The sequence below is a fragment of the Colius striatus genome, chromosome 7 (assembly GCF_028858725.1).
Source record: "Colius striatus isolate bColStr4 chromosome 7, bColStr4.1.hap1, whole genome shotgun sequence".
Taxonomy (NCBI): domain Eukaryota; kingdom Metazoa; phylum Chordata; class Aves; order Coliiformes; family Coliidae; genus Colius; species Colius striatus.
In genome coordinates, this window is record NC_084765.1 from 4,049,346 (window position 1) to 4,064,695 (window position 15,350).

Sequence of the window (15,350 nt, forward strand, 5' to 3'; positions counted from 1 at the left end):
AACAGTGCTGGCAGCTCAACTCTGCTAATTAATATATTCGGTACTATGGTTGCTGTATTTGGTTATGTTGAGTGTTCTTTTTCTCAAGTGTAGTGATTAAGTTTATTCTTCTTTCATGAGAACTTATGAATCCCATCTTCTTGGATTTTTTTTAGCCTTATTTTGATTATAAATACTGTTAGAAAATATTTCTAGTTGTTAAAACTGTGTGAGTTACTATTTTGAAGGTAATCATAGTTAACCATTAAGTGTTTTGAATCATTGTGGCCATATCTAGCAGTGGATTCCAGTTTTTGGAATAGACTCTTATTGAGTAACAGCAGTTAGAATATGTTTTTTTCTGTGCCAGTGATAAATTCCACTTTTAGTGATTCACTGATGAAAATTACTCAGGTTTTAATTTCTTGGTTTTTCTTGTTCATGCAACTTTTTAGTTGTTACCTGAAAAATTGCTTGTGATTGTTTCCCATGTGGCTAAGTTCATCTGCAGCTAGTCTGCTTCATTGTTTGTGAAAGATGGTAGATAGTGTGTAGTTAGAATGGCAGTTTGACTTGAATATCTTTGTAACAGTAAGACTTGATGCTACTGTTTGTTCCTTCTATTAGAATATAGTATTTCACTGATGTAAAAAGACATGTAGAAGAATCATAGCAAAGGAAATAAGACGTTCATTTTTACCTCTGTTCATTCATTTCAGGTGGTTTTGGATGTTGGCTGTGGAACTGGAATACTCTCTATGTTTGCTGCCAAAGCAGGTGCAAAGAAAGTGATTGGAGTTGACCAGTCTGAAATCATCTATCAGGCCATGGACATCATCAGGTAGGGAAAGTTCCAAGAAAAGTATGGGAAAAAGTATGCTGTAAAAAGTTAATAAAATGCTGTTTCTACTTAAATTATCCCCTACCACTTAGTATGCATTTTATTGAAGTCCTTCTTTGTCCTCAGAATTAACACAGGTTTTGATGGTCAGTAGTGTCGTTTTCTCCTCTAGTAGGGATAATTAAAACACAGTTGTAGTTAAGGCAGCATGTTTCCAGACCTTTCTCCTAATGATAGCACAGGGCCTGTGTTGCTTTGCTGCAGAGACTCCACCTGACACCCGCCAGACTATTTGCAATTCTTACATTTTAAATGTTGCTGCTGATAAAACCTAAGCAAACATTGGAGTTGAAATATATTTCAAAAGACTGTGAGAAACTTTTCCTGATTGTACTACTTTGAGTGAAAGAAACAGTTCTAATGTAGGTAAACCCAGTAAAAGTTGTTTGAGTGTGTGTGTCATGTAGTTTTTTTATTTCTATATAGGAATTTTAAATAATGATACAATTCCTAGAATTTCTTTTTGTTACAGAGAAGTAGTTTATAGAAAGCACTTTCTAGAAGCATAGTAATTAGAAGTATAGACATTTTAAATAGAAGCCTTATTTTTCTATGTTGTTTAAAATTTAACAACTATAGTTTGTTTCATCTAAATGTGTATATATATATTAGAACATGTTGGAATCATTTAAAGTTTGTCATGAATTAGTTATTTTTTACCAACTTTAGCACATTGGGAGACATGTGGCTTTCTTTGGCAGATAGATTTCAAACAACTAACTCAGATGTGCTTTGTAAATATCATCTCAGCAATTTTTCCTACAATATGTAAGCTACATTGGTTTGTTTGGGTTTTTTATGCCTCACAATTGAACAGAAGTGGGTAATGAATTAGTCTTTTTCCTCTCCTGTTATAAGTGATATGTGGTCATTTAGGAAGTTATCCTTAGCTCTCTTTGTCCCTCTAAAAATATTGTTGTGGGTGATAGCTCTTCAGCATTTTATTTCTCACGTTGAACTTCTGGATCTATGGCATTAAGTACGATATTAGGGATGAACTGCTACTCTTCTGACAGAACACTGCCATATGTAGAGTATTTAATTGGTCTTTGCAACAGCCCACATGTTCAAGTAGACCTTTGACCCTTTCTGTTCCCTCCTTTCATTCTGATCATTCTCCTGTTGTCTTTTAGGTTGAATTTTAATGTGATTAGTTGTCTGCATTGGAAGCCAGATAGAATGTAAGAGTAAGATATCAGGATAGGGAGGGAAGGAGCAGAGATAAGAACTGCAGTGAAAAGATCAATTTCTTTGGTGGGAATGCTTTTCTGACCTCTGTAAGAACAGCTATCATAATAATAGTATGTGCAAGAAAGAGTAATGTGGTTTGCTGAGAAGAAAAATAGTACATTTTGAGCACTTAGCTGTCATGGAGATTTTGTTTCAAAGACTGTAGTCATATCACAGAACATTCCCTCTTATACAGGGTGGTTGTACCGTTACTTGAATATGAGGTGATCCTGGATTATTGCAGTTGCTAAGCATTGTAGATGGCTTTGGCCAAAATCACAGTAGGGAGGATGCCTTTATTGTGGAATAACTGTAATACTGATCTAGAGGGAATGTTTGTTCTCAGTGACTTTGCAGCTAGGTCTGTTAAATAAAAAACCAAGTCGTGCAAAACAGCTTTGCAAGGAGCTTAATTTCCATTGCTATCCTAGTGTGATGAGTAGGCTCTAATCACGAGAGACTTATGCTACAGGGGTCAGAGAAGGAGAACTGGGTGGGGGGGGAGGGGGGAAGCATAATTTTAAATCATACTCTTGTCTATTTGCCTAGTTTCAAGTCTTACCTATTTGCATGCTCAGCACGTTGGAGATATACAGATCTACTGGCTACTATCTTTACCTGGCACTTAATCCTCTGCAATTTTTGGCTGCTCAGAAGTATTTGCTCTGAAATATAACTGAGAAAAGGAATATTACATTTTAGTGCTTTCTTGATTGAAGAAGTTATTGGGTGGAGAAATGCAAAATGTAGACTTCAGTATATCTCCTGGCAGCGTGAATTGTAAATATAAACTGATTTGTTTGTGTTGTGACTTGCAGATTAAATAAACTTGAAAATATCATTACATTAATCAAAGGAAGAATTGAAGAAGTAAATCTACCTTTGGAAAAAGTGGATGTAATTATATCTGAATGGATGGTAAGGTGCATGAATAGTCTTTTAAAGAAATAGTTATTTCTAGGAAAAAAAAAGTGTTGTTTTGATTCCTGTGATGATGCTGTTTTTAACCAAAAAAGTCTATCATGCCTGCAATAGTGTCTTTAACACTCTGAGGTGGTGTGATGGTCCTGATTATGTGGTACTTTGGTACAATTCCCGTTCCCTCTTGTTCACAAGCTTTCAAGTCAAGATTTTCTAAATACAGTTGAGCTGTTTTGAGTACAGCAATATGTTTCTATTATGTAGTTAATATGCAAATCTACAGAAGTACTCTATTCCTCAGTAATACTGTTGCAGCTACTCAGGTGAAAGAAATGAAGAAATACTATAGTAGTCATCTAGCTAGATTATTCTGGTGAGTAAAATACCTCTAGGCCACAAAAACAGCTAAAGACTGTCCTGGCTGTGGGAAAGGTGATAAGGCAAGAAGCATATGGGTTGGGAAATCTGCAAATACATCTAGAGCTTAAAAAGGGTCTTACTGTTCATTGCAGATTTTTTACTGTAAGAATAAAATAACTCATTTGAAAAGTACATAATAAAGATGATGGTCAATAGGAAAGAGGTCATATTTTCACCATGGATCTTGTATCTAACTACTGTCTAAGTAAAGGTGGGAATAAATTGTTTGGGTTTTTCTGTTGGGTTTTTTTTTCATAGTACATATCCCAGTGTTCTGGAAATCTGCAAAAAAAATTTCTTCCATTGCTAAATGAAAATTATTTGAAGCATGAGCTTAATTTAGTGTTGTGGTCATTAATTTCAAGGAAGATTTAAGAAATTGGCTTAAACTAGTGGTTTAAAAATAGTGTGTTATGGTTGGTGATTTCTGACAGTATAGTGACTTCACTAGAAATGTAATTATAGCTCTTTCAGAGGAACTTCTGATCAGTTTCCTAGTATGTGCATCAAGAGTAATTGTTCCCCAAACCACATTTCTCACTCTGGAGTTCAAGTCGTTGTAAATCCGTGCCTCTAAGGTGAAGTAAAGGATTTGGAAAAGCAACTCTTCTTGGAACATTCAATACTTAATTTCTGTGTTTCCCATTTGTGTGCTAATTTACCTTTTAATGTTGTAATTATATAGCCACGTGCATTTCCCTTAATTATAGGTGTTTTAAATATTTAGGAATGATAGCATTTTTATAGGTTGCTGCAATACAGAGATAAAGAGGACAATGCCATCCAAGTAAGATTGATAGCTGGACAGTGTACACACTGTTCCAACATTGTCCAGAAAGGAACATTATGTTGCCTAGATGCAAATGATGATTCCTCTTTGTCTGGCTTTCTTGTGTGAATTTGCTTTTTCTTTTCCCTACGTGATTCTGACCAGTGTGAAATCTTTTGTGAATATGTGAATGTAAGTGCTGAAAATGTTGGCAATGCAAAGTATGAGAGCAAAAATAATTCAATATAAGTTGGATTTAAGCTCTTTATTTACAGAATCTGTATGGACTAGCAGGAAAATTCTAATGGGAACAGTGTTTTCTCTCTATAACAAAAATATGAAAAGTTGTTGTTCTGTTTAGAAAACAAATTGCTTATAGAGTTATAAACATGAAACCATTTTGAGGAGTAATAGCTTTTTTTGGCTTGGTACAAGCAGTGCTTAAGACCAGTACGCTATAAGCTTATTTAGAGCTCTGTCTGGAGCATCAGAAAATGAAAAGCAGGTGTGAAGCAACAGAATAAAGACAACAGAGAAGAAAAAATACTGCATCCCACAGGAATGTTTCTCGAACAGTCTTTCTGAGAAAGATGTCACATAGAACCAGGTATCATAAAAGGTACAGTGTTGCATAATGAGCATCTCCAAGCCTGGCGCAAGGACTTCTTGTGTGCTGTGAATGAGGAGCGTAAGGGAGAGCAAGTGAGCTGAAGCGTCTTCACCCAATAAACTACATTGTCTTAAGAAAGAACACAAGAGTGGTCAAATAAGAGCCTGTTCTGCTAAAGAAACTGGTTCTATAAGGAGAAGGCCTTCCAGTTCTTGAGAAAGGTCATTTGAAAGTAAGAATAGGTGAATTTTGTATAAGATCTTGCTGTCAGCCTTGTTTTTGTAGAGGTTTCCCTGTCCAGGACTGTGTGATATACTACCTTGGCTACAGGTTATGTATCTGTCTTTGTACATTAGGGCACCTACAAGCAAATCTCTTTTTGTTCAAACTATTGACTTACGTGACATATTTCTAGGCAAAAGTACAACTAATGGAGTGTTTCTATACACTGCCTGGTGGAAGTGTAATACAAGTAATTTCTGAACACACGCTAGTGATTTATTTACACCTTGGTGTAATGAATGAAAACCCTTGTCAGTTAGTGACTTGACTTGAAAAGGATTTGCAAATGCTTAAATTTCATTGAGAAGTTTAGATTTATTTTTTTACTTGAATGTGCTGCTGTTTGTACAAGTTGTGGGAAAGTACTTATGAGTTTTGTACACCATAGACTTACTGTCAGTCAGGGTCACATTTATGTGTTCTCTACAGAGACTGAATTTTTAAGAAGGAGCGATGTATTGCTGTGATCAGAGTAATTTTACATAGAGTATATGAGTTCAAAATGGGAGCTGCTGTGCAAAACGCTGAAGCTAGTTTTTGATTAAATTGAATGTTGGGCAGGGAAAGATTAACTGTCAACATCCAAAGGTGGCTGTGTTATTGCACATATGGATTTTGGTGATGTAATCATAAATTTCATAGGCTGCTTATTTGAAAGGATGAGTGCAGAAGGATATAAAACGTTTGTAATGTTTTTCTGCAATATTCTTACCCAGCTGCATCTGTGTGCAGATTTTTTTCCTCTTGGTATGCTTTTACTTCCTTTCTCTAGCCAAGACTGTAAAGCTAGAGGTTGAGAGTTTTATTCATTTGAAAAATGTCTGCATTTCTTGTTTGGAAGAGGTTTTACTGAGACAATTGTCTGAGATGTTTGTCTCAAATACAGTGTTAGAGTACAATGTGTTCTCATAAATTGCTGTTTTACGCAGTGCTTCGTGATACTGAATATGCAATGGAGTTTTACACAAGGAAAACCTGGGAAAGAGATAGTCTCTCAAAACAAAGAGAGGATCCAGTATTCTTTAATCATTGCTCACGTAGCCAATATGTTTTTTCCCCTTCCTGGTGTTTTTGTGTTTTAGATGATTTTGAAGTGCTATCAAGAGGGGCTGTGGATGAGGTATGCAAGATCTAGGGAGAAGTACTAGGCAGCAAGCATGTCTGAAACACTGGAAATCATCTTTTCTCTCCTTCCTTCTCTCCTTTTCTTTGATGAATATACAGTGATTGTGCTTTTTTAACAAGTACTAGTCTTTCATTAGTGGTAGTATTTTCTATTGCTTCTGTTAAGATTTAGAAGTGGATTGATAAAAGTGTTCTATGAAATAGTGATAATCATTGTATGGGCTTTTGAGGGTTTTCACGATGCTGTGTAAAGAGCACATTAGGTAGCTAAATGCTTCAATTGCTTTACAACAGTGATTTTCTATAAAGGCATTGCACTTCCTTGAATGAAAATACACAGACTTTCCTTTTGCCAATGCCAGTAATGAGTATCACTTTTCTACTTTTCAGATCTTCCCATTTGCTGTTCTTGTATTTATGTAAGGACACAACAGGGTGTGAATAATAACAAAGTCAAGCTGTGTTGTTGAAATGTGTGGGCTTGCTCTGTCACTAATGAATTGTTTCTCTTTTTTTTAATTAAATCATACATGAGGGATCAGTATGAAAGCTGTCTTAGTGTGAGGGAAATGGTGCTGCATCAGAGCATGCAGAAGACTTTAGATGTAGCTGCTGCGTTTCGTTTAAATAGGCCACAAGTTTGGGGGGAGTTTTATCAAGCAAAAAGCAATTTTTCACAAAACTGAGTGAACTGCATCAGTTCTGTGTGTCTGTTAATGCAATAGTACATTTTGTGGTTAAAATCAGCATGTTGTACATACCCTTTGTAACTTGTTTTATTCCATAGTCCAATGCAAACCTTGTCATTAGGAACTTCAGTATAAGAAAATTCTGTACTGTTTTTAATACTGATAGGGATTTAATACAAAAAGAGTAATCCACTCTGTGGGCCAGTGGTTTGATAGCTGCCTTTTATCTCATTAAATATTCAGTGTTGAGCCTTGCTGAATCTAGAGTGCCAGACCAAGTTCAGGTATGTTACAGAATAGAATAAAATGCATCTTTGATATCGGGCAGCGGGGAAATGCAACACTTACTCATGTAGTTGAATACTTCTTTTCAATTCTACTCTTACATGTATATCCTGTACTAAAATTTGTGCTCATTTTTGCTGTTGTAAACCTGCTAATACTCCTTTTTTTAAAGTATAAATTGATTTTCACCAGTAAGTGAAGGCAAACCCAAAGTTTAACCAAGATATTGATAGGAATAGTTGAGGGAAATGTACGTGAAAAAACATTTTCAATCTAAAGTAATTTGTATTTCACACAAACCACTTTTCTTAATTATTCTCCATACAATGTGGTATCCTTCAGAATTCGTTGTTGTTCTTGGGTCGTGATACTTTTGAAGAGCTTGAGCTCTTTTTTTAATTTGAAGAACATGATGAATACAAAAGCATGAATGTTAAAAAAGAGCTTCCTGTACTTACCTTCTGATTGATTGGTAAAATACTTCTATGTAGCTTTGAATTAATATGAAAATAAATTTTAGAGTGCTGTACTACATTTGAATAATGGAGGAAAATTTAACAATGCGGGATATTAGGTCATCAAAGTCTGTTCCACTATAACCACAAAATACAGTTATAAAGGATATCTAAGAAATGTAGCAATATTCATGTTCTTCTGAGTTCCAGTGTGTCACTGCACTCATCCATGCTGACTTCTTGGATGAGCGTTACGTAGGATGGACATACACCTGAACAGAGTAACTCCATTCTTACTATTCCCATCCAAATATCTTTATACAGTGTTTTTCTTGCTAACTGGAGAACTATGTCATTTCAGCTTGGAAAATATAAAAATAAGGAACTTTGTTATCATTTTGAGAAAGAAATGGACATCTTTTCAGTAGAAAACACATAATGTGACAGCATAACATTTAAGATATGCTATATCTACAGTTTGTCATTAACAGAGTCACCTCTTTTTGTGTCTCAGTGTAGCCACTAGCAAGATTGAGTTATTAGTGAGCAACTCACAGATTTGTATCCTAGAGATCTCTTTGCAGTAATTAATTTTGAGGATGGTAATACCTGCTTAAGAAAACAAAATAAACCCCTGAACATTATTGGGGTGGAAGCAAGAGTGACCCAAAGCATCATGGGAAGAGACATCAGGTATAATTCTTTTTCCAGATGGCACCCCTACAGGTGAGGCAGCAGCCTGTGAAATTACATTCTAAATTACACTACAGATGAGCAGAGCACACTGAGCAAAATGCTTTGGTTTAAGTAATAAATGACTTGATTCAGTACCATTGACGGTTTATGTAACTTACAGGAGTGCTGTAATGAATTGGAGGGAAGGTTGAACTGGAAGCAGGAGGGAGAACCAATGGTGCTGGAGTGGAAAGGTCGAGGAAAGGACAGTTGGAATTTCACTGTATTTCTCATGAGAAGGTGTGCCTTCCGGCTGTACTGCTCCTGCGTGCCTGGCAGGCCTTGTACGGGATGGGTGTTTTAGGCAGGAAGAAGTAAGCCCAGAGCTGATTGGTAGGAATGCCACTTTGTAACTTGCTGGTTAGTGCTGGTAACTAGTTTTAAGGTATATCCTAGATGTCCATGAAAACAATACATTTTCAATTAAAAGCATCTGAAAATAGATGTGTGAATTAAACAACCTATTTTTAAAAACTGTAAGAATAAGAACAAAAACCCCTCTGGTTCCATTCTATGCTTTTGGCTTGCTGTAAGCATAAAATCATCTCAGCCTGATGCATTTGGAGCTTTTGGCCTTTTCATGCATTTTGTGAAGCTTACTAAAAATTGTATTGCTCACAAAGCAGTAGTCTTCATTCTGGGACTTATTCTAAGGACTTCATAAAAGTTAGGCAGTAAAGTGGAAGAACAGGCAACGTTAGGGAAAGAAAAGCATCCAGTAGTGCAGTGTCCTGTTGCCAGAAGAAACAGGTTGGAAAAAAGGCATTTCTGTTATTTTCAAACCACGTTCTTGTTGAATACAAATATGTCATGCTTCAGGTTTCTGGTTTTCTTGGTTTTAGTTCTGAAGGCTGCAGTGTGGATGGTGAGGTTTATAAGCATTCTGTACTTGTAGCATTTTTTTTGTTGTAAGAGCCTTAGGCAAAATAAATATCCAAGATGGCATAAACTGAAGGTAAACTCTTTGGTCTTAGCAATGCAATTCCCACGCACTCTTATCTGCAGTAGTGTGGCATGATGACTTCAAAAATAGGTATGATTGTAGAAATATTTAAGTGTAGCAAAGAGGACAAGTTCCTGTATGACCTACAGGTGGTCCTGTTCTGGCAGGATGGACTAAGTGATCTTTTGAGGATCCTTCCAACCCCTAAGATTCTATGAAAGGAAGGAAAAACATCTTTGCTTCTCTTTGTTTGGTTGCTGCTGACTGGGCTTTCTAAGACTGCAAGGCCAAAGTCTGGACTTCTTGTTTCTTTACTTCTACTCTCTTTTGTACTTCTCTCCTGGCAATCGGTGTGTAAATCAAGCTATGAGGCTAAGCTGTGTTTTGAGCAAAATGAAAATTAGTACAGTCAGTGAAAATCCAAACTGTATGCTGATGTGATTTGTCTTAATTGATTTGTTGTCTTAAGAATCTGTATGCATAGAAAATGTGTTCTATTATTCAGTAAGAGTAAGGATCATACTCAAATTTGGAAGGTAGGAAGCATGTAATATCAGTAAATGAGTTGGAAAACAAAGGACTGTATACCTCTTAAAAATCTACACTTAAAACATCTGATTTCTCAGCTATCTCTGTAGAAAATGCTGATTGCATGTGATTCTGCTGTATGGGTTTTATATCTCAAAAATGTGTAAGGAAAAAATCTTTCAAAAAATGGCTGACTTGATTAAATTTACAGTAGGTTTGGCAGTGTGATTAACCTGCTATTAAATTAATCCCAACACATACACAAAAGAGCTATGCAATTCTAGTTCTAACCGTTTTTATGCTGGAAAACTAAGTTCAGGTGCTGCTAAATGATGTAGAACATCCAGAGAACTCATGTCTTGACTACGTGATTTATTTCTCCTGTCTTAGTGAGCATTGCCCAAGCTGGTACAGGGCATCACGAGGTTGCAAATGTGAAGTAGCAAAGATGCGTTCCATTTGATGTTTCTCTGACAATAATTTTCATGTTACTTGTAATTCTAAGCGAGAAGGGATTTTCCTGGGGTTGTTGGGGGTTTTTTTTGTATAGTGCCTTAGAGTTATTACTAAGAAAATTCAATATACGCATCTTCTTACTTGGTTTGAGTTAAATGAGATTTATTCTTATGTTGTAGGCCTCCTATCAGGTAGTTACTGTAGATTGAATATTTATGGCTATAATGTATTAATTTACTAGATCCTAGATACAGTTAAGGAAAATAAAGATACTTTTTGTAACTGATGTATAGAAGCAACTGTGCTATTGAGAAATTCACTGGGTGCTGCCTCTTACTGAGATTTGTGGACATATAAAGTTCTTAAACAGTTGATAAAGTCTATCTGTAGATTGATCAAATAGGCTACATGAGAAGCATAATGATTTCCAAATTCTTTCCTTTTTCTGTAAACAGGGTTATTTCCTTCTTTTTGAGTCAATGCTGGACTCTGTCATCTATGCAAAGGACAAGTACCTGGCAGAGGGAGGCTCAGGTTGGTGCACATAATTCCTTTAATAAATTTAGCTCTGAGGGGAAACGAAATGAACTCAGAGACTTAGAATAAGCTATGCATGGATGAGAAAGTTGCCAGTCTAATTGAATAATGTTTCCATTAGTATGAGCTTCAAGGCACTAATTTACTGTATGGGTAATAGAAGAACATTAGATGGGATATCAAGGTCTCAAGTTAATGGTGTTTATAAGAACAGAGGGGGTTATTTATTCTTAAGTACACTCTATTTTTTTTCTCTCTACTTCTTCTTACACATGGTCATTTGTTTGTATTCTTGAAATCCCAGTTGCTGCATAGCTATGTACAGAGGAAAATAAGTTCTCTTCTGGAAGATGTGATACTGTTTGGGTACTACAAATGAGAGGAATTACGCTACTGTGAATTAGAAGACAAGTGGATAGGATATTTTCCTAGAGGAGGGAGGTTGCATGCAGAGGACTTAGTTTCAGACGAAAGAAGCTACATGAAATAACTCTTGGAATTATATTGTTTCAGTTCAGCATATTTATTCTATCCTGGTGGGAATACACCTTTTTTCTTCATGGTTAGAGGGCAGGGAGGTGACAAAACAAAAAGGTTTTATTTTGAAGTAGACCTCTTCTGTCCTTTTAAGTAGCTTTGATTGTGACATCTTAAGGAGCATTTAAATGCCTGTAAATATTTATTCCTCATGTGATGCCGTTTTCTGCACAAGTTCTGTATATGCTTTATTCCTTGAGCTTAATTCCTTTGTCAGTATTGTATTTCATATTGACCTTTTCAATCATAGTCATCAGTCTGAGGTGTTTTTTTCCCTTTTGTGCTAACCATGCACATAGTTAGTTTCACTACACTGACTTAATGATTGGATTAATGACTATGTAACAGTGCTCGCTGCAGTGCTTCCCTTTGATTGCAGTGAGCTTTTGTATGCTACGGAGTGCAGCAGAAAGGGTTTATGCAAAATTGTTCAATGTTTAGTCACAAACCTGAATAGGCAAGCAAGAGATTACTGTCATATGCTTAATATATTTAGAAACCACTTAATGTGGCAAAATAAGAGCATTTTTATTTTCAGTAATACTCCGTCCAGGTCTGGACACCATGTGTGTGCTATTTTAGAGATATATGCTGACAATTTTACCTTGCAATGTAATTAAGTTTGAGGACATCCCCTAAAATTTCAAGGAATGATTTTACATCTAGCTACTACTTCCAAAGCCTTTTGAGAAGGGCCAGAAATTTTTGACCACTGTTGAAGCTGTGATAGTATCTTGTTCTTTATTTGTGTACTTGGTAAGTTGGCCAGTGTCTGATGTTGCCCAGTGTTTCCTTTGAGAGATGAGGTAGCTGGTTCTGCAGTATGCTTATCTTTTGTGGTGTGAGAATGGTCTTGGGCACTTGTTTGACTCTTCTGAAAGCATTCAGTGTTGTACAGTTGCTGAATTGTAGAGCTGGATGTCAAGTGGAACTCCGTTATCCTTAAGATGCTTACAATTGCTGCTGTGCTGCCAGCTTGTGCAGCACGTAAATGGCTATGCCTGAGATTCATGAGAGTTGCTCAGCAATCAGCTTAGCAAGACAGACACTTCTACAGTATAGATGAATAGTAGCAGAACTATGGGCACATCCAAAATCAGATGAGACAAAAGGAAGAGCTTATTTCTGAGGTGAAATCTTACCAGAGAAACTACTCAATCTGCCATGAAGCTTTATTGTGTTTCAAGCCACTTTGTACTATTGAGCCCAAGATCATTGTTATAGGGACTGTTTGAAAGCTGAAAAGGCAACTGTGATTTGGCCAGATCTTTCAGTGATTGAGCTGGGAAGAGAATCCAATTTGGTAGATTTGTGTTCAGTCAGTCATATCGTCGTAAACTTCAATTTAGCCTATTGGCATGCTGAAGTGGATTATGGCAAACTGTCCAGAGTAATGTGTACAGTATATAATAGCTTTATTTGGGAACATAAAATGTTTGCTGCCCAGGATCCATCTGTTTGTTTTTTAGAGCTGTTACTTGCTTGAGAATAGATTTTTGCATACACTTGAGTGCAGTGCACATTGATGAGGGGTAACATAGGTAAGAGAGGCATCATTGAAAACATAACAGTGTTTGCTTGTTCAGGTCAAAAGGATTATGATACTTACTTGGAATTATTTCTGCATATCTGCAAGACTGCTACCTTACCCTTCAGCATCCTGAATTTTGTGAGGCATTGCTAAGGGATAAAGGATTTCCCATCATATTCTGATCACCACGTGAGCTGTTACTAGTGACAGATGACTTCTGAGCACTGAGTCGGGAAGGACACAGATGGTCAGAATGATGAATCTGGGAGAGCATTGAGGAGCATTTGCTCTTGTCCAATCAGTATTTTGATCATTTCACCTGTGAGAAGGAATAATTATTAAATTATCAGCTTAATCAGAAACAAATGACAAGTCAGTCAGGATTACACAGGAAAATGTCAGAGGGTTGTAGAAAGAGCAGGGAATTGAGGTTAATGGGTCAAACGGGAAGTGCAATTTTAAGCCGATGCCTTTAAACATTTACTAAACTCTCCGGCATTTAGATGATTTTAGGCTGATGTTTAGATAACATGCTTACATTTCCAGTCAAACTTCAGTATCACATATGCTTCTGGACATGGGTGGATTTGTAAATTTGTAAGTTGATGTGTCCCTGTAGTCTTCTGCCTGTGCCCTTTCGGTGGAACACAGATTTCTTCTGGTGTTGTTTGAACAGGCATTGTCTGCTTCTGTTATTATCATTGATAGGCTAAACAAGAAATGCAGATTAGATTAGACATCAGTGTTTACATTCTTACTTGCTCTTGAGCACTTGGTGTAGTCAGTCATGAGTTTGACTGTTGATTGATTTAAGGATTGGCTGTCTGGACAAAGGGATTTAATAAAAATTGATTATGGTCTTACTCAAATGTTTCACACTTGATAGATGTGGTAAACTTTGTCCTGTTAATGGAATGTCCTAGAAACGTAGACTACTTTGAGGAATGGAGGTCATGAAGTAACTGATCACTTTTTGGTGTGGTTTCCACATTCATTTCCAGTGTTGCTAACATGCTCCTGCAAGCCTATTCTGTAATGAGGGACTGTCAGTCACTTTTCATCCCTCTTCCTGCCGTACCCCTTGCATCATATGAAAAGCATTTCCTTGAAAGATGTTGCTTCAAAGGCTGTAATCACTTGCTTTTACTGTCTGTTTCATACTGTCTTGTAGTTTTGGAGCATTGGTGGTAGCTCTCAAAGGCTGAAATGCTGGACAGTCGAGCTGAATATAATGCAGTTGTCACAATAGTAAACAATGGTATGAAAGCTTTGAGAAATGGAAATCCCTTATTGATATCTCCAGAAAATACTTGCAAATACTCCTACCAACAGATATTGATTGTTTTTCCTGTGTATCCTGAAACCAAATGATTTGTTTCAGGCAAGACAGTTTGAACACCCTCCTGTTTTAATTCTCATCAAACTGCCTATTTTACTTTCGAGTTTATTTTAGTCTGTTCCTGGAGAAACCTTCTGCTTCTAGTTTTTGATCTGCAAAGTAGAGATGATGACAGCTTACCAATGGGATTCCAGTTGAAGCTTGATGATACTTATTTATTTATTCTCCTTTAAACAGTCAGTGAGAAAAATGACAATGTGTTTGTTTTGTATAAACTAGTTATTCCAAATGTAGAGGTGATTGCTTACTTTGTATTCATATGAATTTTTAAATAGCTTCTTTAGAGAAGAGTGTTCTTTATTGTTATATATATGTGAATATTTCCTTTAGGTTAAACCTTTTTTTCACTATATAAAAGCTCTAATTTCAGCTTACTGTTTCAATCTTCAGTATTTTAGAAGGCAAACATACTGCTTTTGTGACTTAGATGCTATACAAGTGATCTCTCCATACTCATTTTGATAAGACAGAATTTCAAGCAGAGATGAAGATGAAATTAATTTTCCAGTTGACCAGATTTTGGGGAGAAAAAGAGAACCTTAGCTTCTGTTTTATTAATGCTGCCACATTGATGTATCAAGATAAAAATAAAGTGTTTATTAGTAGGCATTTTGCTCAGAAGCGAGATCAAGTATTCAATGTATGTGGTTTTAAAACTCTAAAAACAAAACATGATAATTTCTTTGTGGAGAGAAACCTAACTAAATATAAAATGAGCTTCTCTTAGTATTTGCCAGTGCTCTAGACAGCCATGTTCATAGCAGTTGGTTTTTGTGTCTCTTCTGATCAGTAGTGGATAGAGATTGTGAAGGGATTGACTGGCTTTACTGTAGGCAGCTATTGCAGAAGAACGTTTGCCTTTTCTGCTATTTGGAAAAGCTGTAAATAGGTACTTTTTCTGAAGATATTCTTGAGGGAAGGAAAAGCACAGCTGTGAAGGCTATAAGAATGGTAAGTGTTGTACTGAAACGAGGAGGGGAATCGATGAGGAAGTTCTCTTCTGTCTATTAGGTGGCTT

At 36.3% G+C, this 15,350-nt stretch overlaps 1 protein-coding gene across 2 annotated transcripts in view; it reads left to right on the forward strand.

The window, feature by feature from the left end:
* PRMT3 (protein arginine methyltransferase 3) overlaps positions 1–15,350 on the forward strand; it is a 52,578-nt gene that overhangs the window by 14,557 nt on the left and 22,671 nt on the right. For both annotated transcript variants that reach the window (XM_061999303.1, XM_061999304.1), the window contains exons 9-11: positions 699–820; positions 2,929–3,028; positions 10,784–10,862. In XM_061999303.1, the coding sequence (XP_061855287.1) occupies positions 699–820; positions 2,929–3,028; positions 10,784–10,862 (301 nt within the window). The remainder of the gene's footprint in view (positions 1–698; positions 821–2,928; positions 3,029–10,783; positions 10,863–15,350) is intronic.